Source organism: Oculina patagonica, chromosome 4 (assembly GCF_052425735.1).
Source record: "Oculina patagonica isolate OP01 chromosome 4, crgOcupat, whole genome shotgun sequence".
Taxonomy (NCBI): domain Eukaryota; kingdom Metazoa; phylum Cnidaria; class Anthozoa; order Scleractinia; family Oculinidae; genus Oculina; species Oculina patagonica.
In genome coordinates, this window is record NC_135761.1 from 7,696,795 (window position 1) to 7,722,617 (window position 25,823).

The following is a 25,823-nucleotide window of genomic DNA, read 5'->3' on the forward strand; positions in this document are numbered from 1 at the left end:
TTCTGTTTCCTCGGGAAACAGAAGAAAGAGAACTAATTCTTAAAGTTTACAGACATTGGAGAAGGTTGACTTTCTCCAACGCACATTTTAAAATTTTATATTTCTTGCCGAATAAAATATTCTCTCGCGGAAACAAGCGCATTGGTCAGTCATGTTTCGCAGACTAAGGTACCCAAAGAGGCTTTTGATTTTAATAACGCTTATTTGAGAAATAATAATAAAAAGTGCTAAGAGTTTCTGATTTCCACTTTTCAATGACAGAATAATTGATTAAAAAGTCACGTTGCTAAGCATATTTTGCCGCATGATTACTCAATAAACGAAACCTTGGGAAGATTTTAACTCAAGTTTAAGAGCCTACCTTAGATCCGAGGAGAAAAATATCATGAAGCCAAATGGCAGTCGAATCCAAAACCAAAATTTTACTGTGGGTCAAAGAAAGTTTCCCATGGATATTTTATGAGAAAAATAGGAGTTCGAGTTCTTTAATTTACTTTTTTTCAATAACAATGTGTGTATGTTTCAATAATACATGTTGAAACAGGATAATTTTAAAAATATAAATTTCTACAAAAGTTACGGTTTCTTACACTTCAAGGTGCAATTTATTATCATGTCTAAATCAAAGCTCAACTTTTAAAGTCTGACTAATAATTAAATTAAGCTAAACTGTATCAGTTCGAAACAAAAACAGCGAGCAAGATATAGCGAGGCGTGCGAGGCGAGGCAGCGAGGCATGCAAGACAGAAATCCCTACTCCAAATAAAAAAGCCTAACGCAAGCAACCTAAGCTAGCTATGGGCTAAACGGAGTGCTATTTAGGCTAACCGAAGTGCTATTTAGGCTAACCGGAATGGGTCGCACGCCTCGCTGCCTCGAGCTCGCACTTTGTGACGACCCCTTTGATTGTAGATTCAGACGAAAAACGTGGTTTTTTGATTTCCAGTTGTACTTCAAGATTAAGATTATTAAATGTTTCACGAGCATGACACGATGTCGTGAATCAAACGTAGGCAGTAGCTCGCCACATCGATGCAGCTCCAATCCTATTTTGATTACCATCGATTTCGTTCTCTCTTCCAAGCGTCTCCAACCATCGATATTCCGCCGGCGTCATGTTTGCACGTGCATGTTTGTGTCCTGCCCTGGGCCCATTCCTCAAGTGGAAATCATTCTTCGATACGGGTTTTGTTGTGATAATTTCCTCTTCCACAGCCATGTTTTCCTAACCAGAAATGAGTGCATTTTACTACAAAAAACTATGCAAATTTGGTTTAAAAATAGTCCACACTCTAGCAAATCTCTTTGCTCGTTGACTTGACTTCAAATCTGGGTCTCTAAAATAGCATTTCCAGCCTTCTTAGAGCATTTTCCAGCAATTTTTAACTGACAAAATCACAATTACGCTACAAAATTACGCTAAAAGAATCAAACAGTATCATAACATTATTACTATTCTACTTTTGAAGATTTTTATGTTATCTTAGCCAATTTCTTTTGGGGGGGGGGCAGACACCCCTCCCCCTCGCCCTCCCCCTCCCCCTCCCCCACGCTACGGCTCTGCTTCCAGTGCAGAAGGAGAGGAGAAGATCACCAGAAGTCGAGTCAAAAACGAAGAATGCGAGAGAGTAATTGTACCAGATTAAATAGGCAAAGAGCTGTCAGACTTTGCGCCAAATTTAAACCCCCCACTGCCTAATATTCTTCCTAGGAACGTCGAGTGAGTAAGAAAAAAAGGCGGGCGTAAAGACTGGAGAAAAACAACAATAACAGAAGACATGGATCGGACAGCAATTTTAACATAAGGCCTATAATGATATTTTTAAATATTGTCAAAAACACTGACAACCCCTGAAAAATTAATACTGGTTAAATCCCCCTAGCTAGGGGAGGGGTACGTATCATGCGACGAAACTGGTCTTATCATTTTAAATTAAGGTTATCAGTTAACTCTTTGTTAATAGCTACTTACACGGCCCTTGACGGTTATTCTCCATTTTTGCATGTACTTCGCATGCCTGCGGCGTTTTTCAGCCCTGTATAGCAACACTGCCATTGAAACAATAATGAAAGTTGTCAGGCCAAGCCCTAAAGCAATAGCGATATTGTCGACATCTGTAAGTCCTTCATCTTGTATTTCCTCTTCTTCCTCTTCACCTCCATTATCTGCACCTAAAAATTGACAGAGATCATCAATGCAGCAAGTATTATGTTCGCTAAGGGACGGACCATTATTTTTTTGGAGAGGGGGGGATGAAAAATATTGAAAAAAATTGTTTGCAGGGCCTGGAAAGACAAAATAAATTGTTTGCAAAAGCGATATGTATAACAAAAATAGTAAGAATTTCGAAAAAAATGTTTGCAGAGGTGCATAAACTAAAAAATAAAAAGTTTGCAGAGGAAAATTTTTCAAACCCCCCCCCCCCCCCCCTCCAAGAAAATAATGGTCCGTCCCTAAGAAGCGGAAAAGCTGGACTTGTCGTGAGTGGTGACGTCACCGGAGAACAATCGCCCATATCCCAGGCTTTGCGCGGTCACCGAATCATCAGCGAACGCATACAAGAACCAAGCTAGTGCAAAGCCTTTATTCTAGTATGCTTATTTATTTTTGGCTTTTAACTTCTATTCCTGTTTAGGTGTGATATCAGATTTCATAGGGGTCTATTATACTTTGGCAGTCTGGCGGATTAAGCTGATTTTGAGAGTCGGTCTACGGGCACATTCTATATTTTCTGGCGGTTTACGATCAAGAAATATATGGCGATCTCGGTCTTTTAGGAGTAAATAAAAGAAGTTCGCGTTCCAGGGAGAAAAAATATGGTGGTTGCGAACTGAAAACCCCCCTATAAAAATAACCCTCTACATATTGTATCGATCATTCGTTGTGAAGTGGATGCTTACCATTCGTTCTCATGCTAAGTTGCACTTTTCTCAGTATTTGAGACGAGTTTGCCATGCAGATATACAAGCCGTTACCCTCCTCTGTGAGGTTGGATAGAACTAAAGTGGAATTATGAGAAGTTATGTTCAGAAGAATGTTTTCGCCTCTGCTCCATGACAGCTCGGTAGAGGAAGATAGGTTTATGTTTCCACAAAAAAGCGTTACATTGCTTCCCAGTTCAAACGTTAACATCCTTATTTCTGGAGCTGAAATAAAACAATACGTTAATATTATAGAAAAGATACTCATATACTAGAGCAAAATCATAAAAAGGAGCTAGCTCGGTAACTGACAGCGCTTCTTGATCTTGAAAACATTGGCTATTTTTCACGTTACAGTAAGTTTGTCGTTCTTAACCGTCTTGATCTTCTTCGAGTATTCTTCGGATGTAACATACTTGTTTATTCGACTGTTTACCATTCCGTCAGAAAACTAATATTTCGAAGGTTCCTTTACAGTGAAAACACGAAGACCACTTTCATTATACTTTTAAAAAGGAAGTAGAGGAAATAGTTGACAAATTATTCACGCAAAATAACCTGCTGGCTTCATCTCTGTCCATTTGTTTATATTTCTTGTAGCCTGCGTGGCCGGCGTTCTATATTTCTTGCAGTTTGAGGTATCATTCGATATGGTTTTCTTCAGAAATTTACATATGCAAGATAGGGTAAAGTGCTCACGGATTTCTGGTTCACAATGTAAAGTAAACGTAACTAGTACCTGATTAGAAAAGTGAATTAAAAATCTTGCTATAGCCTTTTTCAGACGCGCTTACTTCTCCAAGGAGATAAACAAAATAAACGATCTGAAATATCACCAATTAAGCACGAGCTTGTTGACGATTAATACGCATGGTTGTTGTTTTTTACTACATATCTCTCGTATTTAAACTTAAATACTGAACGTATTACTTTACTAATGGCAAACGGTTTTCAAAATGGTAATAAATATTGCTTAGAACACCCTTGCAATGGAGGGAGTCACCTTTAAAAGGCCTTTTTAAGGTAATTTATGCAGGCATTTGTTATAAAAGAAGGCACTCATTTCAATATAACGAGCGTTGGCTTCGTGACTAAAACCTTCGATTACCGACTTTGATACATCGAAAAAGTTAGCTACGTACTGTACGTACGATGGGCTCAACTAGTATTACCAATAAACAAGATTTCTCAGTTATTGATATCTAACTGCAGTTTGAGTTGCCTAGGGAAAAAAGGTGAATGGAAGGTTTTGGACTTACCCTCATTTGTCTGATTTGTAGCGCCACATTGAGCAAATACTGTAACTCGAAGAAGCGCCAAGCAAAATACAGCCAAAGATAGTTGTATAGTTCTAACCACACCGTACATTATGACAAACACTAGTCTATTTGATGTCTGTGTAATTTGCCACTCCGGAAAATTATTGTTTGTTTCTTCAAGAATTCATTGACACATTATACTGCCATTTCCTCTAAGCTTCGATGCGCAAATCCGCTCCGAAACATTTCAATTGAAAAACAATTTATTCTTGCATGCAAGCAAAATATAGACATAGAAATATTTTGTCGCTGAATTTTAATGAGGTGTTGATTCAACGCTTTGCAGCTTCAAACAATTTTTTAACTGCCCGTTTTACTTTTGGCCAGCAAACGTTTCAATGACCAACGAGAGTTCGTGTCAAAGAAAAACAAGAAGATTTGGAATAAAGGCGAATGTGCCACCCGATTCGTGACCAAAGACGAGAAAATTACTTCTAATCCAAATTTATTGCCGAAAAATGAAATAAGTATACTTGCCACTGCTTCATTAGGCGGGCAAATATCAGCGAATCAACTGATGGCCTCTAACCTAAATTGGACCCGATGTATCGCCCCTTCAGGCTCTATAGAGACTGAGACACCGACTCGCCACAATAGTAAACTGACCTATTTTCATGTTAGTGTCTGGACATTTACAGCAAGAGTTGTCAAAGATGAGACGAAATAAAGTGTGTTACACAAGAGTTTTCTTAACTGAAATGTCACTGACTATAAGCGTGGTCAAACCAGGTAAGGGGACGCGAGAGTAATATCACTGATCTGCATGTCTAATGAAGACCGACCAAACAACAACAGGACTGGAGTTAACTAACGTTAAACTCTTAACTTAGCCCTGAAACAGTCTCATGATCTTAGTTACGATGACTCTCGGCTCTTCCACTCTCACCGAATTTGATTTTTTCAAAAGTGGTCCCCGTTTTGAGCACTCTCTAAACTCTGCGCTTGCAACGCGCTTTTAACGCACTTGTAATGCTTAGTCAACACTTCTGAAAGGGCGCCATCTTAATGAGTTGAGTTTCAGCAGTTTCTTAGGGTTTTTTTAGTTTTGTTTTTCGTCCCACTTTTTTCACTGAACTTGTTGACCACCTTTTGTGACGTCACGCAGTTTAACAAACATCACGCAGTCTTACAAATGATATGAACTTTAATCATTTCACACTTGTCCCTAGTACTACATTGTAACAATTTCTACTTTACTTCTTTCAAGAATGAAGGTAGCAAAACTTTTAACTATAAACCTATCTCATTATTTATTTCCATATCGACTAAAATAAAAATTACTTCTACTTTGTTGGGCAAAAATGTGTATCTAAAAAACATTTAATGTTTTAGCAAAAAGCTTGCTACATAAAATAAAGGAAATGTACAAAAAATATCTAACTATTCCACGTAAATCCAGTGTTCTTCGTGTGTTTTACTGGTCTACTTTGCATCAGTTAACGGTTATCGTATGGTTGAAAGCGATTTAAACAAATTAGCTGTACAGAATATTTGTGACAAACAAGTAAGCTACAGTGTAGGCACGGAAGTAGCTCCTAGAAATCGACCATTATAAAATTGTTTAAGCGTCTATTGTGATTATACTCTGTTCTTGATAGGCTGGTGGCAAGGGTGCCAAGCTTACTCCATACACTCCATCGTTGTTTGCGGTAACAGCAAGATTATTCTAAAAAGATAGGAATTATTAAAGTTATTATTATTGCTATCATCAGTGATTGTACCTATATAATTCTACCTACTGGAAGAATATATAGGGCTTTAAAGATGTATAGTTCTCACCAGGAGGACCGATCAAGGCCTTAATTTTCCTGACTTGTCTTGTGGAATATTAATAATTGTGGGATATGCAATTAATTTTTATTGGCAATAAAACTCGATACTTACTTGTCCCATTACGTTGTTTGTATCCATTGCGGACCTATTGCGGGCGCGCCACAAAAAGCAGCCCATTATGGACACTAAGAACGCCGTTAATCCCAGGGATACAGCGATAGCAATGTAATCGACATTTCCAAGATCAGCTGAAATATAAAATGAAAAAAGTTTGAGTCGAGGTGATAGGTCAAACGTTTCACGTAAGAATGGTTATTATAAGACCATTTTGCCAAATCCTATCTTTGCTAGGCTTTGACGAAATATCAAAAATTAGCTTCAGATTTGTTTGCTAAAGGATATGATGCATAACGTTCAGACATCGTTTTGTTTGCTTATATGCAGAGAGGATTTCATTGTCTTAATTCGGGAATTTATAATTAATTTTCTTGTCAAGTTTTGAGGTACGCAGTCAACTTCAGAAAATTAAAAGAACTACGGGCTATCTTCTACATGAGTCTGAGCTGAGTCGAGCGTTAAAGTGCAGAAAAAATCATCGCATAAAGCAGAAAAACACAGTACTGAATAAAATGCGCATAAATCCTGATGCAAGACGTTGTTATTAAGCAAATTATGGTTTCGTGAAAGGGCGTATCATTTTAGGACAGTTTTGGTCAAGATCGGCTGCACAAATTATAAATTCGTGCTGTAGATCTAGAGATCTAGACGAGTGAAATGAGACTGTGTACAACAACAAGGTCCACATATTGTTCCAAGCTTGTTGCAAAACTCTTTGTATCCATTTATAACTTGATGAACAACGGTCCTTTGTACTGGTAATAACTTAAGCAGCACAGGCTATACGCAGAAACGATTTCAATTTGCGCACTACTTGATGCTGATCAGTAAATAGTAAGACACTTTAAAATGCTCAAGAACTTTACAAACGTTGCTGTTGTTTCGGAATTTCTAGAAAAGTTAGTTAAACAACGGGCATAATTTAAATGCAAAATTAAAGCGAAGCACGCCTGACGAATTCATAAGTTAATCGTAGCAAAAAACAAAACAAAGCTACTTCTAAAACAAACTTACCGCATTCAACTTGAGGAATGATCTGAAAAAAAACACAACAAACGAAGACTACAGCACTAGAGTAATGCATCGTTGACGGTTTTAGCTTGAACTGAGATGCCGTTAATCAGTCTTTTTTCAAAGGTTGGACTTTTGGACTTATGGACAGTGAACATAAAGGCCCTCTTCATAATCACGTGCACGCGGATCACACACGGAGGTTTTATTTATTCGTAACGCTTGACTGCTTGAAGGCTTCACACAGAAATAGAATATTCTTAAACTTCATAACATTGCGCTTATTGTATTTTTAAACTTTTAACCGTTTTCTCTTGCAAATTTTTGGACGCCAGAGAGATTGAAGGTGTTTAGGAAACACATTTATGTTGATATCTCGTTTGTTTTACGTTTGCCGCGAAGAAAGTGATGCAGTTTCATAGTTATATACAGTTTGACAACTTCTTGTGAGTAATCCAAAGTCACGCTCAAAATCACAATGCAAACAAGTAGAACAGCAATTCAACATATTCCAATACCTTAAAACAGGATTATAAAAATGCGTGCGTTTTCTTTTTTAATTACGAACCGCGACAATTTTTTTTAACAATCCGAGAACCTGAAGGCATAAATGTTTTTACGATGGAGAACAATAGTCACACGAAAACTTTTCAAATGAACCCATTCAAACGGAAAGTGGCGTGATCTGGAACACCACATCGTGCTATGTACTCTAAACTTAAGGTCTTGGCCAATCAGCGCGCAGGAAATTTGACGGTTGTTGCAAATGAAAACATCACGCCTGTCAGTAAAACTAACTTTATTATTTGCTTAATTGTTTTAATAAAGTTTCTTTTTTATATGTATAGACTTAAAAATGCAGCGCTTGAATTGTTTGGGACATACACCGGCAATAACAATTCTGGGGCATTTTACTCCTAGAAACCTGCTTAATAGGGTTTAAAAGTCGATTGTTGATGCACTTGCTTCGTAGTATTATATGAAAAGTTTTTAAAGTAAGCCGAAAAGAAGCACAAAAAAATTAAAAAAAGAAATTTACAAGAAAATGTCTTACTAAGATCGAGGTGGAATGGCTCGGCCTCTGTACCTTATCACTCATTAATTAATCGAGTTTCGAGAAACCAAAACCAAAGTAATCACTCTGGCACATGGGGAATCCAATGAACCTATTAAAACTCGAAGCAAACACGTAGCCTCCGTAAAGCGCCCGAAAACACGTGCGAGCGAGTCATGATTGGCTTTGGTTCCATTCTGGATGATGACAAAGTGGCGGGAGATTTTAAACCAATCACAGAGCGTAGTGAAGGACTGTGAAGCAAACTGAACCAGATCCACTGCGGAGAACCTTTGAGAACTTCTTTAAGAATGCTACATTGGTAAAAATGAACCTTAGCAACGCCACCTCCCAAAAAGATCGATCGATTTTTACTGGTACGAACTATTGATAAAAATTATGCTTAACGACCTAGCTTATTTTACGTACACAGATATTAGCTATTACACAAACAAGTCCTCAAGTTAGTCATGCCACACAATCAGACCAGTAAAGTGTACTTTGCAGTTTAAAATCCCGTCAACATCCTTCATACCTTAAACGTGTTTTATTTAAATGAAGTTAGCTGATTTGTTAACTAACTTTTTTGCTTAACATTTTCCTTACTAACTTAAAAGTTTCCACTATAACGAAACTGAAAGTGCAAGCTTTAACCCCGGTATTATGAACGAACGATATTCTTTCCCGCAGAAATAGTAAAATGATATATGAAAAGGAACCCTGATATAACGAACACACCTTTCACTGTATTATTTTGAAGTGAAGGTAGCTCCTTTCAGCTTTGTTATATTTTACATCTTGTTAAAGTAAACGTGTTTTTTTTGCTGATTTGAACGAGGTACTATAAGAAGTAAAACTTTATACACGATGCTACACGTTTAAGTCATATAAAGAGCATCTTGTGAGAAAAGCTCGTCTAAACCTGGATATAGCAGTTACAATCAGCCTGCCATAATTATGCTTATTATTTAAAATTGTGTGCTGCTTTCTTTCGCCTTTTTCCCATTAGGAGCAGACTCGATGACCACCTCGGTCTTATTGTCCGAGGGAGTCACTGTTTTGTCCTTCATATCTGGTGTGTTGTTATTTCCATTTTCAATCGGTTTCTTCTTGTTCTCGTTCTCATCTTCACTTCCTTTCTCGTTTACTCCAATATCAACAACTTCTTCTTCCACAGCAAGGTTTTCCTGGAAGGAAAGAGGAAGAAAAAAATGTAGCGATGACATAAATTATTTTTATAACATCAATTCGTTTTGCCAAGCAGTCAAACGCAAGAATAATTAGTCTAAATCGTATATTATCGAATTATATTTTCAGCGATTTTATGGTCTTTTCCAAATTATAGCAGTCAGCTGTAGCAGTAAGACACTACCTCTCTGGAACCTCTATTTTCATTCGCCCGCTGTAAACACTACCTCTATTGTTATTCAGGGCTAGGGGCATAATTGTTGTCACCTGTTATCTATTGTTTTAAGAACCAATGAATTAACTCGTTCCGAGAGGTAGTGGGCGACCCAGCTGTAGATAAGGGACGGACCATTATTTTCTTGGAGGGGGAAGGGTATGAAAAATTTATGCTGCAAACTTTTCTTTTTTACTTAATGCACCTCTGCAAACATTTTTTTTCGAATTTCCACCTACGTTTTATTATACATTGTCTTTCTAGGCCTTGGAAACAATTATTATCAATATTTTTCAAAACCATCCCCCCCCCCCTCCCCCCATCCAAAAAATTAAGGTCCGTCCCTAACTGTAAACAATAATAGCCTTCACGAGTCGTGCTTTTACCTAACTCTTCCAATTCTTCGCCCGTTCCATACTGAATCGTAGACAACTTTGTCAAGCGGGGAATTCGAAACAATTAAGCGCAAAGAGAAAAGTCTGTTTTCTCATACCATACCCCTACTTACAGCCTGCTTGTTCAAAATTAAGAGATCCTTTTTGTAATCTTGTTATTGGGTACACAAATCTTGATCACGTTTTTAGTACATACCTGAGCCCCTACATGATTGTTCCTCGATCTCTGTGCCTTCGCCTCTTCACGGGCTTTCTTGAGTCTCCGGTTTCCACGCCACAAGAAAAACGCTATGGAAACCGCGATAATAAAGCTGATAACTAAGGACAAAATGATTGCCCAGTAGTCTTCAGTGGACAACATTCCCTCGCGTTCGGGGTCATCTGGAAAAAAATCAGTGCATTAAATTGAGAAGATTTGTCTGCTGCTGTAGTAGTACTGAAGCGTTATATAAGGTAATATCTGAAAGAACTGATGAGAATTGGATGAAGACCGGCTCGTATCATCGAAGGCGAAGCAAGGAAGCGCGCGGCTTTCAGTTCCTGAAGGTAATTGTGCAAACCGTGATCGAATGATAAAACGATTATTGAGCTCGATTTTCTCAAAACATCGTGATTTGTCAGAAAGGGGGGAGGTGAAAAAAAACAAACCAAGGTAACCATGATCAGTTGTTTGCCATTCTTTCGTTCACCACGCCAGACGAATTTTTGTAAGGTATTCAAAAAGCAATCAAACGTCCGAAACAAGTGAATTTATTTGTGATAACTTCAGACAGGAGCCATAATTATGGCTCCTGCTTCAGAACATGAAACACTAGTAAACATAAGAATCGAACGTATGTCATTGAAAGGTACCAAAATTTGCAGTCGACGTCTTCTCTGACATGAAAAGCTACTTTACGTTTAAATTTAGTTATTGTACAAGAAGAATATATTAGCCAGTAAAAAAAATAAACTGAAAAAACCTATTTCTTTTTTGTTTTGTCTTGCTGGTAAATAAAATAATCGCATTTTATATATTTTTTGTTTTACTGCTTTGATTTCAGCATAAAATTTTGTTTCACGATCAAAATAAAGTCCCAACTAAACAACAGAAATATTTGTAAATGAAGCCCACTTCATGGAACAGACATGATGTCGGCGATGCAAATATCATGCTGTACTTATAAGTTATAACTTACAAGCTAACCTGCGATCAGGCGTTTTTTTTCCTTAGAAAGATGAGAGAGGGAAAAAGAACGCCTGATACATTTATTTAACCGGCCGCCAACCGCCCCCAAATTTAAATAAAGTAAGGTGTCGTCGAACTGTCAAACCACTCTTTGTAGACGGCGGCAAATTCGGGACTCGGATTTCCACGAGGCGTGAAAAACGTCTACAGAATAATTCTACATGTACAGCCTGAATTTAAACTTTGCGGTGCTAAAATAAAAATTCTTTCAGTAGCAGGGAGAAATGGCGCTCGCGAATATATATTTATCAGCGATAGATGGCGTCCCTTACAGCTCACAAAAAAGGAATTTACAGATGAGCTGTTTCACGGCGCGGATAGCATCGTGTAGCTTTTAAGTAAACACTGTAAACATTCCAACCCCTCTGGAATATTGTTTGGTGAATTTGTTTTCCCGAAACTCATTCGATGAACTGCCAAAACACCGTCACGAAAACAAATTACGCTTTGTCGAACACTCTATCTGTTCTGCATTCAGTGAGTTACACTTAAAATTTGTCGGGGCTTCAGCCCGGGGGGGGGGGGTAACTCCCATATAAGGGCTATACGGGTATGTGCCGCTCAACAGGGTATGCTTTTTGCCTCTCTGACTCTGGAACAGGGTATAAAAATCACCCTTTTGACTCTGGAACAGGGTCGTTTTTTTCCCCAGAATCCGGACTAAACACGATCAAAGTTAGCTATTAAACTCCGCTCCTCAAATCGCTTTATCTCCGAGCCACTGAAGAAGTCAAGTGAGCCAGAGTGAGCGCTTTGTGATGTATATGCTAGTGTTTTTATATCTATCTACATATATTTCCATTGTGGATATTGTCTGGAACAGGGTACCTATTTTGCAATGTTTGTCTGGAACAGGGTCGCAAATTCAGCTTTTTTTCTCTGGAACAGGTCCAGAGTCTCAGAGACTCAGCGGCACACCCCGTGGTAAATTTTAGGGAGTACCCCCCCGGGCTTCAGCTAACGTAGAAGAAAGCCATTAGCACCAGCATTTGACCGGAAGTCTCGTTGAAATACTACAGCCAATCAGTCTACACCGCTTCATTTAGTATTGTTTCTCGACCAATCAGAAGAAAAACCAGAATCCGGTTTTTGAGTCTAATGCTTGCGTGCACTTTGCGCATGCGCATTAGACTCTTTGTTATATGAAAAAAGCTGTTAGCAATCCCAAGGGAATGGTTCGGGATCGATAATCGTTCGCTGTAATGTAGAAAACAATGATCAGCTGCAAGAACGGACTCCGTACGGACACGCACGATTAGTTTCAATTAAAAACAGCCAATCAGCGACACGTGTTCCCACGCATAATTAAAAGTTCTTTCTCAAGTCACGATTATTCAACCCTTGAACAGGACGAAATAATTTTCCAGTTAAGACATTTGTAAGCTTTTTGTGAAAATAAATCTTCGTTTTCAGTTCAGTTAAGCACTTGTGTTTTCGTTTTGCTTAAAAAGCAAGACGTCTTTGAGAAAAAATATTTCGACGGCGACTCGCGTTTATTTACACAATGCGACCAAATATTTATTTTGTTTCAAAAAATAGAAAACTTTACCTCGGTTTTTGTATTTAAGTCATTCGAATTTTGACCAATTTTTTCTTTACAGTGCAAACAAAAACCTTCAAAAATAAAAGATGTACATGGATAAATGTAAATCAAGTTACGCGACTAAATCAAAATGCGTTTGTTTGGCCGCTTTGCAGTATTACACTGTCCCGGCCTTTGCCATACACTGAAATCGAATTTCATGCTTTTACGACTCTCAGAGATCTTAAGTTCTTCTTACAGCTAGAAAAATCATAAAATGGTTACATTGATATGGAAGTGATGATTCGCGAAATTTGTACATCATGATAAACAGTCTTCGCTCCTGTGTATGGTAGCTCGATAATAATTGCCTAGTTTCCAGCGTTCAAAAGGTCATCATTATATTGACGTGAGCATTTACACCCGTTTTTAGGAAAATCTGTCACTAAGTGCTTACAGTACAATGGAGTAACAGTCACTATTTCAAGTGCTTTTATTGCAAAATCTGTTTCAAGAGTCATCGTCAAAATGGTGAAAAATCTGAAAGAAAACGATGTGAAGTTCTTCAACCCTTGTTGTAATGAACATGCTTTTTGTAAATCGTCACGCAATCTTGTCCAAATGTTTAATCGTTTCTGCTTTTACGGACAATACGGAAGAAGTAACATCAACTCCTGTTCATACTTTAAATTTTGTGAAGCATGTAACATTTATGACTGTTTCGTTTTCATCCATAATCATCCACGATGCCCCTAGCTTGCTATAAGCATTTTAAATTAAACTCCCGAACACAAACCTCTAACCAATTTTAACCGGCTTACGAAAACCGCGCAATCTGTATCACTATGCCATACGGCATTAGACTCATGTCACCCTTGGTGACCTATTTTTTTACATGCGTTTCGACAAGTAAATGTATCATGCCCTCCTTCCCCGGAGTGGCAAGTGGGGAGGGAGGGCATGATCTCAGGTTACTTACAAGCAGGCTTTCCACTCGGGAAATAGGTATATTGGGGAGGGGAGAGACTTTTCCTGCCCCTTCCCCCCATCTACTCTTAGAGCAAAACTAATTGTATGCAAATTTGTGCGCCAAAAGTAGATCATTATGGAGCTTTATTAATTTACGTTCACGCTAAAGGGTTTATCAAATGGAAGCTTATACTGAGAGGAAGGGAAAGTATACTACAAGGTTTTTTCTTTTGTCAGTGTTTAAAACTTTTACAAGGTGACAATCTGTGCTTAGAGTTGCACGTCATCAAGCGAATTTTTTCCTTACACCATCGTTCTGTAGCGAATCAAAACAAATGAGAGAAAAGCGGGAGAGAGGGAAGGTGAGAGCTCGAGAGGTATAAAAATGGGACATACCTATAACAGGTTCACATTAAAAATTGTAAATTGTGTCACGTGTTTAAACGTTACATTTTTGGTGACTCTTCGAGAACCTGATTGCATCTTAAGGCTTTCTTCGCAGAATCGAAAAAAGAAATATATAAGTTATTAGTATCTTACTTTCAATAATGAAGGTTTGCAGGGCCTCGTCTGAATTCTCGCTCGACATACACGTGTATGTTCCTCGTACATCATCATCTGTTACGGCAATAAATAAATGGCTCTCTAAAGTGTCGCCATTTTTCATTGACAGCATCGCTACTCCAAGGTCGCTGTTCGTCAGATCTGTTTCCTCCTTTTTCCAGCTGATGGTGACCTGGCCACGTGCTGTGCACGTGAAATGAGCGATGTCGTCATGCTTGGTGAAAACACTTGTTGTATTGTTAGGCGCTGCAAAAAAGACAAGAACATAACGTTCACTTAATTACACTGTAGACATATTGTTTACAAAACAGAAATAAATACCAACTCTTTTAACCACTTATATTAGGTTACAGTGATCTATTGAGTATAGTGCGTGTTAGCTTGTTAGGTAAAGCTAAGCGTCCACATTCTATATAACCACCATAAAATACACCAAGAAAATATAAAGAATTCTCTTGAATACACTTAAGGTATCAGTATACTCAAGAACAGAACAAGCTCAACCTGATCGGTAGCCTGGGATTTTACGGAGGACCCTAAAAGACAACCAACCGTTTTTCATCAGTTCTTTGTGCTGTCTAAAGCCGTATAAAACTTTTAAGGCGCGCACAAGCAAGCGGCGCAGCCGCGAGAGGCTTGGGGAGGAGGAGTAGAACAGCCTGCTATTGTATGTTGAGCATCTTCTGACTTTTTGTTATAGTAGTAGCCCTTCATCATCATCATCATCATCATAAACTTTATTTAATCTCGAATTTCAGAGTAGCTTGACAAGCTAATATTTCCGAGAACAAAATATTTGATAACGAAAAATTAAAAAATATAAATTGCTATTAACATATTTACAAATTGACTTAAATTAACTAATTATAAAAATGCCAGTTACACGTTTCATGAATTGTCTTTGCTGATGTGCTTTTTGAAGTCTGAGAAGTTACATAATCTTATAAAATTAGATAGAAAATTCCATTCTTTTGTCGCCAGATATATAAGTAAAGGATTGGAGACCAAAAGTTGTAGTTTTCGGTTTGGGCATTTCCAGTATATAGTTTCCACGCAGGTTGTATGAAGTAGTACGGAACGAGAACATGTTCTCCTTCTCAGGAGCATAGGCCATCAACACGCTCTCGCCATAGCCTCCTGTCCTGTGCATCCCTCTCTAGCTGGTACCAATTCGCTTGCCAATGGACTTGATCTCTGCTTCTAGCGAACGTCTCCAGGTGTTCCGTGGTCGACCTCTTATTCGAGACTTTTCATTATACTATTTCCTAAATTTAAAACTGTCAGTTTACATTACTAAACAGAACGTAGAAATGTTCCGACCAAAAAACTTCAATGTCCTTCGGCCTGTCGGTCTAAACAAAGTCAAGGTAAGATCTAAATTCCGGCGTAATTAGGTCAACATTGTCGGTGAAGGCCATAGCATAAAAAGAGAGAGTTAAACAGCAATTTTAATCAGGATAAGATTTGTAAACTTTCAGGAATGAAAGAGAAAGAATTCTTTGCATTTTCATCAGATATCGCACTATTTCAACGTTGCGTATAACTGCGAAGATCCTTCAAAACTGTGTTCTTTTTCCTTTAATTTTTATGTCCGGAAAAATGTGGACTGCCCTCTGGTTTTGTTTGTTCATAGTAAAGATATAAAGCTGCTTAAATATCTACTATATGAACTGTGCTAAAAAAACGAGAATAAACTGGTGAGGAATTGAACTGTCCCGATACTAACAAAATAAGACGTCAATAAGAATAGGAACTTAAACAAAATATGTAGTAAAATGGGTTAATAGATCGTTAAACTAAATGCATGAGTTTACATCTAATTACATGGTGTATTTAGTCTGATCAAAGATGTGTTTTCTACATTAACCAAAGTACAAACAAATTGTGCTCTTAACTTTATCTTGAAATGTCAAACACTCTGAAATTGTCATAAATCAGTGAAATTAGGCCCGGGTATAGGTCGGTATCGGTCGGTATAGGTTTATTCGAGAGAAGACGACAACATCCGCTTACACGAGTGTGGGCTCACTTTTAAGATATCGGTTGAAGGAGAGAAAACGAAGTAAGGCTAGGCATTTAGAATTTCCATTTCATAAACTAATCTTTTAGCTACGTTTCTTATAAATAAAGTTTATATTAACGATGTAAATTATAAATATCTGCAAGTACGTTTACGATCAAGTCTATTGTTCAAAGTCGAGTTTTTCAAAACTATTTTTAAATGTATTTATTTAGTATTTTATCAAATTTTTTTGTGTAAGTAGGTTATGCCGAAGAGTAATATAAGAAATATAGCTCATCAAATTCTACATTCTGATCTACGTTTACCAAAAACGAAGTAGTAGTTTTGAAGTCTTTACTAAAATGAAAATCGACTCTAACAAGCTTAAATCCGTTCTGTTTTTTACGTGTTTAGTCCAATGTAGAATTGTTCTCTTTCGTGTAGCTTTGAGAGCAATGGCGCCTCATAAATAATATAAGACTTACATGCTGGTTGTTCTCTCCGTAACCGTCTTCCTTTCACTCCCGGAATCACTGTTAAACCATGGAGTACACAAAACAGAACTAAAATGCCCAACACGATATTCTTCATAATTCAACGGGGCAAAAAATAGAGCTTTTCGTTGACTGAGAGATGGAGAAACAGCCAAACGCGCTATCCCGAGATCTGTATTTCTGACGCCCTTGTTTCTCATCAGAGCAATATTTGTGAGAGCATTCAGGCTGCGTCAATGAAACAAATGCCTTTTCAATATGGAGTGTCTATCGTATCGTTTGCACTCATTCATATAACAAATCTACAGGCTGCTTGCATAAATAAGTTTCATTTTTGAATGAATTGTCGGAGCCAAATCTACACCAGCATGGTGGCTTTGTAATGTTAAACGAAAAATAAAGAGCAGTTAAGTTTAGTTTTTACTTCGCAATTTTTTTTTTAAATATCATAACCAAACACATTTCGAAATAGCACAAAAATATTGGTTTCTGGACATTTTAGAAACACGCTACATGAGCCGGGCCTCCGCTATAAGCAGTTCAAAACCTTCAAAGAAAGAGAAAATCGGCGGAGTATTTTAACGGAGATGGATGTTAAAAGCGTAAAATGTGTGACCAGTAGGTACAAGGAAACACATTGTTAAATCAGTACTTTAGTTAAGTATTTTAATGACATGTGTTGCAAATGACCATATTTTGTATGGTAGAAGTTAGGGACGATATTATATCAAAACTGACGCATGCAAATTCCTGCGCCCGAGGAGACTGAGATGTTTTTAAAATATTGAAGTTCCAAAAGTTGTATCTCAAGGACACAAAAAATTGCTTGCGATACTCGTCATTTCAAAAATAAGCGGTTTTTGTTTGCAACATAGGATTATAAATTCTACGTGCTGAAAGAAAGATTTTAATCTTAAATCTTAAAAGATTTTGATCTGCAGTCCAAATATAAGAACAAGTTGACACTTGACTTCCGAGTTCCGACGTCATCATAATTCTAAAAGTAAACTCCTAGTTCTTTAGAGTTATTCTTTAAATGCATTATATAAACGTGTTTATGTAAAATGTCATGTCATTTTTTAAGTTGACGTACGGAGACGAGGGCCACAAATGTGTTCTAAATCAACTGAAGTATGAGATCTCGTGTGTAACACGCTACGGCTAGAAAAAAAAACTAGAACTTTTTTTTTGCAAGAAGGTACAATTCATTTGAATCCTATGGAACAAATAATCGCGCTAAACAATGAACCAGGTAAACGCTTTAAAGCCAGGTGGAATTTTCTGCACGGCATAAGTTAAAAAAGGAAAGCAGTGATGTTGCATAAGTTTATTATGATGTTTCAAGGTATCAGTATAGCTTTGATCTTTGAAGCATGCAATGTTACAAATATTGATCCAAGTAGTTTTTATTACACACGGCTATAAAACACATTTTTTGGTGTCTTGTTACTAGCTTTAGTACAACATCACGACATAAACAACTTAAAGTCAATTCAATGGAATGTATATACCATGATGTTTGCACTTCACGACGTAGTTAAGTTCAAAACATTTATCCTATTTTAAGAAGTGTAACCTTACTATAATTTCACCGTTTTTATTTAGTTTTCTCAGTTCGGCGTTGTGCATGCAAAGTGTTTATCAATTAGCTACTAATCTAAGCTAATTTAAAACCAGCTTCCGTGAAAGATGTGACAACAAGACTCGGAACCCTTCACAAAAGGCGTAATGACACCATTAGGAGCCATCAGCACGCAGTAATTGTTACTGCGTGTACAACCCACTCAAATGCCTCTTGACACGTGACCTCAAAATGCCAGATTCTTCGATAAAAATAAACGCTGTTTCGGTAGAACATCAAAGGTCATCAAAGATTTTCTGGATTCAATCTAAAGAAATTGCCAGTACTCTAAAGACACCTCTCCAATAAATTTAAGGCGGAAAACTTGCCGAGAGACCGTGATACATCAGTGATTTTAAAAGAAATAGGGTACATCGCACCAAATTTTGAAAACTCTGGAGAATGGCAAGAATTATCGGAGCGATCGTACGGCTTATGTAGTCAGTATTTATCATTTAGAGTTGCATTTAATTTTTATTTCCCCCACCCCTCAGAAGTGAATTCAAAACTGAATGATGGCAGAACCTCTTGGTGTACCAAATATTCTGTCATAAAAAAATTAGGCAAATGATTTTTTCCATTTTATTTTGGCAACTGATAGGTGGTTTGTAGAGGTGTAATCTTCAGTTTCCTTGCACGCTTACTTGGTTTTGGGGGACATTTTATCAAGAAAGTAGGAATTGTGAAGTTTTAACAACTTTGCAAAATTTCGAGGACAGAGTTGTTCGAAAAAATATTTTCGAAGAGTCCGTTATAAAGCTGTAAACCATGGTTGATGCCAAAATATGTTCTTACTAAAGCAGAAAGGTCTCAAATACGGTAAAAATGTCTTAAACCTATTCTCTTGTAGGCTTTATTTGTAAACAAAATTCTCAAAGTCGAGCTTTCGTAATTTCTAAAACGTCGAATCTTTAAAGAAACGTAGTCTGGAGACATGAAAATAAGCACGAAAATTTCATTGTTGACATCAATAAAATGCTAAAAAAAAACTTTAAAAGTATGTGGTTCACGTTTTACAACTTTGATGACGTCAGAGGTCAGATTTTCCCGCACTTGGTACTGGTTGCATGTTTTCCCGGGCTGAATTCTGATTGGCTTATTCTGAGTGCTTTGCTGAGTCTTACGTTTCCAGTGGGCACCTCCTAATATCTGTTTAGTTAGAAGACCTTAGAAAATCGATTGAATGAAATAATTAGGGTCAAAAACTATGACAAACTGTAGGAACACAATAAAAACATCGTTGCTATAAAATTCACTGTAAAAGTCCAATAAAAAGATAAATATTGACCTCGTGACCCTTTCTAGCCCTGAACCACTCTGAACAAATGACTTAGAAAATGAAGTCCAATACGAAACTCTTTATATTGTACTCTATAGTTGCGTCCAAGTTCAACGGTTAGTTCCAACGTTGAAATCTTAACTATACAGGGTTTATAGCTGAATTGAGTCAATGCTGACAAACAACAAATGTAAATCATCTTCGCTACTGTGTTGTCAAATTGCCTAAGCATCATAGCATCAAGTTAATGACTCGGAATACTAAAATTCTAACTTGGCTCCAAGGGCCAACACTCCAGGGAATAAAAACAAAAGAAATCACATTGATGCCAAGAGTGAGAGATAAACAACAATTTATTTTGATTTAAATACCTGTGTCTCAGAACCAAGGTAGAATTTTAATATTTGGAAATCTGCCTTTTTCGATTCTCCATCTTTCTGATAAACTGAACAGTAAGCATAATAGAAATAGCACAAAATTTTGTTTTATTTGAGCAGCAATAAAAAGTAAACCAAGGCCCAGGTTTTCAAAGGATGAATAATGCTATCCACCAGAGAAATAGCTATCCAGTAGATAAGTGTTAACCAAAAAAAGGAATAACTAGATAGTGATTTATCTAGTGGATAGCATTTTCCATCATTTGAACAACTGGCACCAGCAATTTTATTTCTTTTTCTTCTTTTGTGGCAGTTGAGGCCCAAAATCTGCAAAGCCTCTTCGAAACTCATGTTCAGCCTCCTGGGGTACTGGCCGCTTCTCCCCAGCCTGATTATCAGAGGGTCTCTTGCTATAGTTCCGGTGCTCAGGAAAAGTTGGCATCATATCTGGTTGAATAGGAAATGGCTTCTCGATAAAATATGAGTTTTGCAAGCATTCAGAAGCTGTAGCTCTTTTACAAGGGTCATACATCAACAAATGGTTGATAAGAGTCAGTCCTGCAGGACTTAACCAAGAAAACTTGTGTTTAAGATTATTGTAAGGTTGGCGTTTAAAGTTCATTGACTTGGCCCCAGGAAGACTTGAAAATCCCGGCCAAAGCTGGTCGCTGGGTGTCCCCAGTAAGTCTACAATCAGTTGAAACTGGTTGATCTCTGATTTGCCAGCCATAAGTGGCACTTTGCCGAGCAGCTCACCAAAAATGCATCCTACAGCCCACATGTCTACAGCGGTGGTCTGTACTTTGGAGCCAAGCAGAAGCTCAGGCGCACGATACCACAATGTGACCACAATTGGAGTCATGGGCTTGTATGGGTAACCAAATTTACGAGCAAGACCAAAGTCAGCTAAAGAAAAACAAAAATAAACACATAAACAATATAGTTTTCAAATTCAGGGATGTAGATTAAAACCAGGAGCTGGGTCACTAAAACACCTGTCTGTTGCATGAATTTTTACTGCCTATAAAGGTTACTAGCGAATGGGAAAATTGAGTAGGTTTTAAAGCCATTTTCATGACTAGTACCCGCCTATAGCAAAGAAATTCCCACCAGTTTCAAATCTTAGCTATATCCCTAGTTTTGGAGTGTTTGAATATTTAACAGCCATGGAGAAAAGACATGTGCATGTGCATGCGCAGAATGCGAACTTTGTTATCAGACACCTTGCTATTGCACACCTTGTAATTGGACACTTTGTTATTGGACACTTAAGCTGTGTGTGCTCCAATTTGGTGAAAAAATAGAGTGTGCTAAGAACCAATCAGATACAAGAATTTTGTTATAATTATGATTAATCTTCTTATCACATGACAAAGGTAGGCAGAAAAAATCGTAAGTAAAATCAACTAGGGGTGTAACAATACATCGAACTATCAATGCATCGCGATTGGGAGTGCTTCGATAGCGATGCATCGATCGCAAAATCAACTATCGATAACAATCGCGATAGTTTCATTAACTATCGATAGTTACAATAGTTGCCTATCGCAATAGGCAAAATGACCCCAAAAGTCACCCCTAAAATCAACCAATCAGATTGCTCCATTGTTGGTCCAATGTTTTCTAAGTTTTAAACCAGATAGTGTCCCGAATGATCTCATGGGAACCCGCACAGCTTTTGTTTGACTCACAAGAGTAAAAAATTAAACAAAACTCGCATGAAAAATCTTCTCATACTTTCTATTTGTTTGTAAACATGAGGGAATTCTTAAAATTAATTATTTTCTCTACTATCCATCTAAAAGCCTACAAGCAGGCTCTCTATTCCGGGGCAACGTGAATCTTTCCAGGGGCGGATACAGGGGGGGTGGATAGGGTGGATATCCACCCCCCATTTTTCAGAAAAAAAAATTCGAAATGTCACTTTACTTGAAATAGAAAATAAAGAAAGAAAGAAAAATTAGCTCTCGCTCATGTCTGGTTGTTGTTACGCCACGTTTCGCCGTCTGCCGCCACTTAGGGTTAGGGTTAGGGTTAGGGTTAGGCCCTAATGGTCTGCAATCCACCCCCCCCCCCCTTTTGAAATCCTGGATCCGCCTCTGCTTTCTTGGAGCGCCAAAGGCATTAGTTTTGGCAAGCGAAGCAAGCCACTGGGCACAAGCTTCGCTCGCTGAAACTTGCGCCTTCCGCGCTCACGGTATCGCCCCTCGAGGAGAGAGATTCACGTTGCTCCCAAATAGAGAGCCTGCTCACAGGCTAACTATCTAAATGTATGAAGAATCTGAATAGGTCACTCACCTATTTTAAGAATTCCTTTCCCATTCAACAAAAGATTTGACACCTTCAAATCTCGATGTACAATAAACTTCTCATGAAGATACTGAACACCACGGAACAGCTGCAACATCAAACATTTAATCTGAGCTTCTTTGAATGGTGACGGCATGTTATCCAGCAAGCTTGCTAAATCCTGTTCACAGTACTCCATTACAAGAAAAATACTATCCAAGTGCTTCCCTACAGCTACTTCTATAAGCTGAACAATATTCTTGTGCTCAAGATTTAACAACAGACTTATTTCCCGTAATCCAGTCAGAGGAATCCCATCTCTTTCCCTCTCCATTCGCACTTTCTTCAGCGCCACTATTTTGTTGGATTTCGTATCACGAGCACGGTAAACCACACCATACGTCCCTTCTCCAATTCGATTAAGTTTTTCAAACTCAGTGACTGGTCTGCATTGGCCATAGCAGTGTTCTTCTGGAATTTTTTTCGTTTCAAAGGTTTCGATGGATGTTAGGTGAACGCCTTGCTCACTTTTCTCTGGTTGCATGATTCTGAAAAAGAAAGCATTGGTCTTTTAACTAAATAAGAAAATGAAGAAAAGGAGAAACTGACGTAAGAGCATGCAGTTTTTAATGATAGTTATGTTGACTTCTATACATCTTTAGGATTTGCTAGTAAACTTAAATAGTTTTATAATATAGCAACTGCAGGGTAGTTTTTATGTCTTGCTGCTATAATGATGTTTGATTTTTTATCACTGTCTTTTGCTATATTTGAATTAAAAATTTTTCTTGTGCAGCTAAATGATAATGCATCATTACTTGAAAAAAAACCAAGAAGAGAAACACGATTCAAGAATTTATGACTAAATTTGTTGTTCAAAGTATACATGACACACAGATACCTAAACTTCGAGCCAGGTTTCGAGCCAGGATCCGAGCCAGGATTTGAGTCAGGATCCGAGCTACGATCAGAGCCAGGATTCAAGCTACGATCCAAGCCAGGTTAACCTAACAACAGGGCTCGAGACTAACGGTAGCCAACTAGCCAAAGGCTAGTAAAAATGCAGTTTTGGCTAGTAGGTTTTTGCCTTTCACTAGCCAAAATGGCGAGTGAAAAAATCAGGCATTAGTGGCAAGAAACCGCATTTATTAAAATCCTCTCTCAGAGAATATAACTAACAAGTAACTGTTGACATTATAGAATGTGAAGCTTTAAACAATTTAGTTGACAAAAACGTATGTACAATTTTTATAGTAAAGAACAAAGCCCAATTTTGTAAAAAAAAAAAGATAAAGATTTAGGGAACATTTTATGGCTCAAGGTTTCAAAAAAGTTAGTCTCGAGCCCTGTAAACTAGCACTCCAGTTTGTCTGAATAGCACCTTGGTTAGCCTAAATAGCACTCCGATTAGCCTACTGTAGCTTGGGTTGCTCCTACTTTAGGTTGGGTTGCTTGCAGTTAGCTGTTATAATAGGGTTAGGATTGCTATCTAAAAAAACATGATCCTGGCTTGAATCCTGGCTCTATTATAAGTTTATCTCACATGACACATGAATTTTGTGAAAATTTGTGTGCGAAGCAGGATTGCCAGCCCCCTTTGGGTGGAGAGGGGTATTGTTAGGATAAAATGACTTGAAAAAGAATGCAATAGCCAATAGCCAGAGCTTAAACTTTTGATCTTGATACAAGTCTTAATTATGCAATGACCGATTGCACTTATAATATCATGCCTCCACATTAAGATTAAGTCCTAGGCATACAAATTTAGACAGATCAGAATACAGAGTGCATGCAGGCTACAGAGAGCCATTCCATTTTATATCCTCCTCCCACTCGTGTAGTCATTTCCCACCCCTGTAGTCTTTTCAGAGGGGATATGTCCATCAGCATTCTTTGACCTTCTGAATACTTCTGAAGGGGTTAGGAAAAAAGTGGCTTATTTCTGAGAATCGAGTCATTTCTGGGGGGCGGGCTGATTTTTCCTAGAGGGGAAATTCTACTTACCTCATCACAGGGTCTGGAAGGGTATTTTCGGGATCCGGGATTTGACCAAAATACGGTGCAGGATTCGAGAAAAAGCAAAATATTTTGACAGGATTAGGGATTTGACTGCTTTCCGTGAAGTGGGATTCACCAAAATTTGAGCACGGGATACGGGATTTTTTGCCTGTCTGTCGGGAATTCGACCCAAATAGACATTCTAGCAGCGAAAGCGAATCAACCAGGCGAGCGCTAAGTGGTTTCTCGCTTTGAACCAAGCTAAAGAAAAGACGCAGTTGAGGTTGTTCCGGTAAACTTTCTATCAAGGACAGTGCGCATGCTTACAGGACCAACCTCTTTCCCAGGGCGCTTTTCCTCCTACTCTGAAGGGAACAGCACCTGGGGACGAGGTTGTTACAGGACGACCCATCACGCTGGTTTTGCACATTGTCATATCGTGCTCTTTCATCATACTGAGATATGAACAGCTATTTCAATCGAAAGGGCAAATTTACACCTTACATTTATTAGCTTTTGAAGAAATAAGTATTTTTTAATGTCTTTTGGGGGAAAGAAAAAACGGGATTTGGGATAGTGATTAAAAAAGTTCGTGATTCGGAATTTTTGTAAATATGGAGCAGACGGAGCAGGAATGCAGGATCAGGATCCCCCTTCTAGACCCTGTCATCACTGGGACAACCAGACAAATTGCATTTATAAGAAACAAATTGCAGACAATGTACCTAAATATATACTTGTCACTGTGTGATAATTATGTTGCATTTTTATACAAAAACCAGCTACCACACAAACAAAATGTAATAGATGGCAATGATAAGCAAAAAATGTTGTTTCATGGAATCAGCTTAGTCCATCTGAGAAAATATATTTTCTCACAAACCATTGACGACTTTCCTGCTGCAGCGCAAACCTTTTTAAAACTTCGAAGCTAAGTAGTCTTGTAAATGCAAAGAAACACAACATTCTGAACATTTCCACGCAAGAAAATGTTAGTTTTCAATATGGCAAGAAGTCCGTACGGTCATTGCCAAGTCTTCCAAAAGAGTACATCATTGAAGGAAGAAGATAATATCTAATCTAAAGTCCTGAGCATTTCACGCGACACTTACCTCAAAATTTGGATAAAATGTAGGAAGTTTATATTAACTCAACTTTGCCTGAGAGCCTGTAAGCCGTTTTTTCGCCATTTTTACGAATGTACTAGTGCCCAGCCCACCCCCGGATAATTTAAGTCGCGTTCGCATCCATTCTCCTTCCCGCTGGCTTCCCCCATTTCCAACACCCATTTCAAATATTGAAAAAAAATTGTTTCTGTAGCACACCCAATCGCTTTTAATTTCGTGATGGTTTTAATTTACTTTTGTTAGTTTCGCAAGTTGCCAAAAGTAAGCGCAAATTGAACGCGAGAGCCCCGCCCGCGCCAGGGCCCGCCCCGACGCCGCCCCCCGGCGCCCCCGGGACCCCGGGGCAGGCCCCGGGCCATG

General features: G+C 38.1%; 4 protein-coding genes and 1 long non-coding RNA gene across 5 annotated transcripts; all 5 read right to left on the reverse strand.

Annotated features, from left to right (window-relative positions):
* Positions 1–576: 576 nt before the first annotated feature.
* LOC144649353 (uncharacterized) lies at positions 577–4,419 on the reverse strand. The gene is made up of 4 exons (XM_078508844.1): positions 4,182–4,419; positions 2,902–3,147; positions 1,973–2,172; positions 577–1,225 (listed from the first exon to the last, which is right to left on the reverse strand). The coding sequence occupies exons 1-4, from the start codon at positions 4,288–4,290 to the stop codon at positions 1,004–1,006; spliced, it is 777 nt and encodes a 258-aa protein (XP_078364970.1). The 5' UTR covers positions 4,291–4,419; the 3' UTR covers positions 577–1,003.
* A 948-nt stretch (positions 4,420–5,367) lies between these two features.
* LOC144652164 (uncharacterized) lies at positions 5,368–7,302 on the reverse strand. The gene is made up of 3 exons (XM_078512179.1): positions 7,146–7,302; positions 6,126–6,262; positions 5,368–5,907 (listed from the first exon to the last, which is right to left on the reverse strand). Exons 1-3 carry the CDS (start codon positions 7,213–7,215, stop codon positions 5,803–5,805), a joined length of 312 nt encoding a protein of 103 aa, XP_078368305.1. The 5' UTR covers positions 7,216–7,302; the 3' UTR covers positions 5,368–5,802.
* Positions 7,303–7,924: 622 nt separating this feature from the next.
* LOC144649308 (uncharacterized) lies at positions 7,925–16,972 on the reverse strand. Its single transcript, XM_078508783.1, has 4 exons — positions 16,764–16,972; positions 14,253–14,522; positions 10,190–10,374; positions 7,925–9,383 (listed from the first exon to the last, which is right to left on the reverse strand). Exons 1-4 carry the CDS (start codon positions 16,867–16,869, stop codon positions 9,165–9,167), a joined length of 780 nt encoding a protein of 259 aa, XP_078364909.1. The 5' UTR covers positions 16,870–16,972; the 3' UTR covers positions 7,925–9,164.
* Positions 11,974–14,134, reverse strand: LOC144652165 (uncharacterized). The gene is made up of 2 exons (XR_013570459.1): positions 13,639–14,134; positions 11,974–12,316 (listed from the first exon to the last, which is right to left on the reverse strand). It is a non-coding gene; the product is annotated as an uncharacterized LOC144652165 (long non-coding RNA).
* A 3,168-nt stretch (positions 16,973–20,140) lies between the features above and the next one.
* Positions 20,141–25,540, reverse strand: LOC144652166 (cyclin-dependent kinase 10-like). The gene is made up of 3 exons (XM_078512180.1): positions 25,449–25,540; positions 22,348–22,886; positions 20,141–20,955 (listed from the first exon to the last, which is right to left on the reverse strand). The coding sequence occupies exons 2-3, from the start codon at positions 22,880–22,882 to the stop codon at positions 20,336–20,338; spliced, it is 1,155 nt and encodes a 384-aa protein (XP_078368306.1). The 5' UTR covers positions 22,883–22,886; positions 25,449–25,540; the 3' UTR covers positions 20,141–20,335.
* Between the last annotated feature and the right edge of the window lie 283 nt (positions 25,541–25,823).

What these genes read in the sequence shown, in the direction of transcription:
- LOC144649353 (XM_078508844.1), bottom strand. Translation starts at nt 4,290, where the DNA reads ATGTACGGTGTGGTTAGAACTATACAACTATCTTTGGCTGTATTTTGC. An exon ending in TACAAATCAGACAAATGAGG is followed by an intron (nt 3,148 to 4,181) that starts GTAAGTCCAAAA and finishes GTTTTATTTCAG; the next exon opens with CTCCAGAAATAAGGATGTTA. An exon ending in GAATAACCGTCAAGGGCCGT is followed by an intron (nt 1,226 to 1,972) that starts GTAAGTAGCTAT and finishes ATTTCTGGTTAG; the next exon opens with GAAAACATGGCTGTGGAAGA.
- LOC144649308 (XM_078508783.1), bottom strand. Translation starts at nt 16,869, where the DNA reads ATGAAGAATATCGTGTTGGGCATTTTAGTTCTGTTTTGTGTACTCCAT. An exon ending in ACGGAGAGAACAACCAGCAT is followed by an intron (nt 14,523 to 16,763) that starts GTAAGTCTTATA and finishes TCTTTTTTGCAG; the next exon opens with CGCCTAACAATACAACAAGT. An exon ending in ACAATCATGTAGGGGCTCAG is followed by an intron (nt 9,384 to 10,189) that starts GTATGTACTAAA and finishes CTTTCCTTCCAG; the next exon opens with GAAAACCTTGCTGTGGAAGA.
- LOC144652164 (XM_078512179.1), bottom strand. Translation starts at nt 7,215, where the DNA reads ATGCATTACTCTAGTGCTGTAGTCTTCGTTTGTTGTGTTTTTTTTCAG. An exon ending in CATTCCTCAAGTTGAATGCG is followed by an intron (nt 6,263 to 7,145) that starts GTAAGTTTGTTT and finishes TTTATATTTCAG; the next exon opens with CTGATCTTGGAAATGTCGAT. An exon ending in CAAACAACGTAATGGGACAA is followed by an intron (nt 5,908 to 6,125) that starts GTAAGTATCGAG and finishes CTATCTTTTTAG; the next exon opens with AATAATCTTGCTGTTACCGC.
- LOC144652166 (XM_078512180.1), bottom strand. Translation starts at nt 22,882, where the DNA reads ATGCAACCAGAGAAAAGTGAGCAAGGCGTTCACCTAACATCCATCGAA. An exon ending in GAAAGGAATTCTTAAAATAG is followed by an intron (nt 20,956 to 22,347) that starts GTGAGTGACCTA and finishes GTTTTTCTTTAG; the next exon opens with CTGACTTTGGTCTTGCTCGT.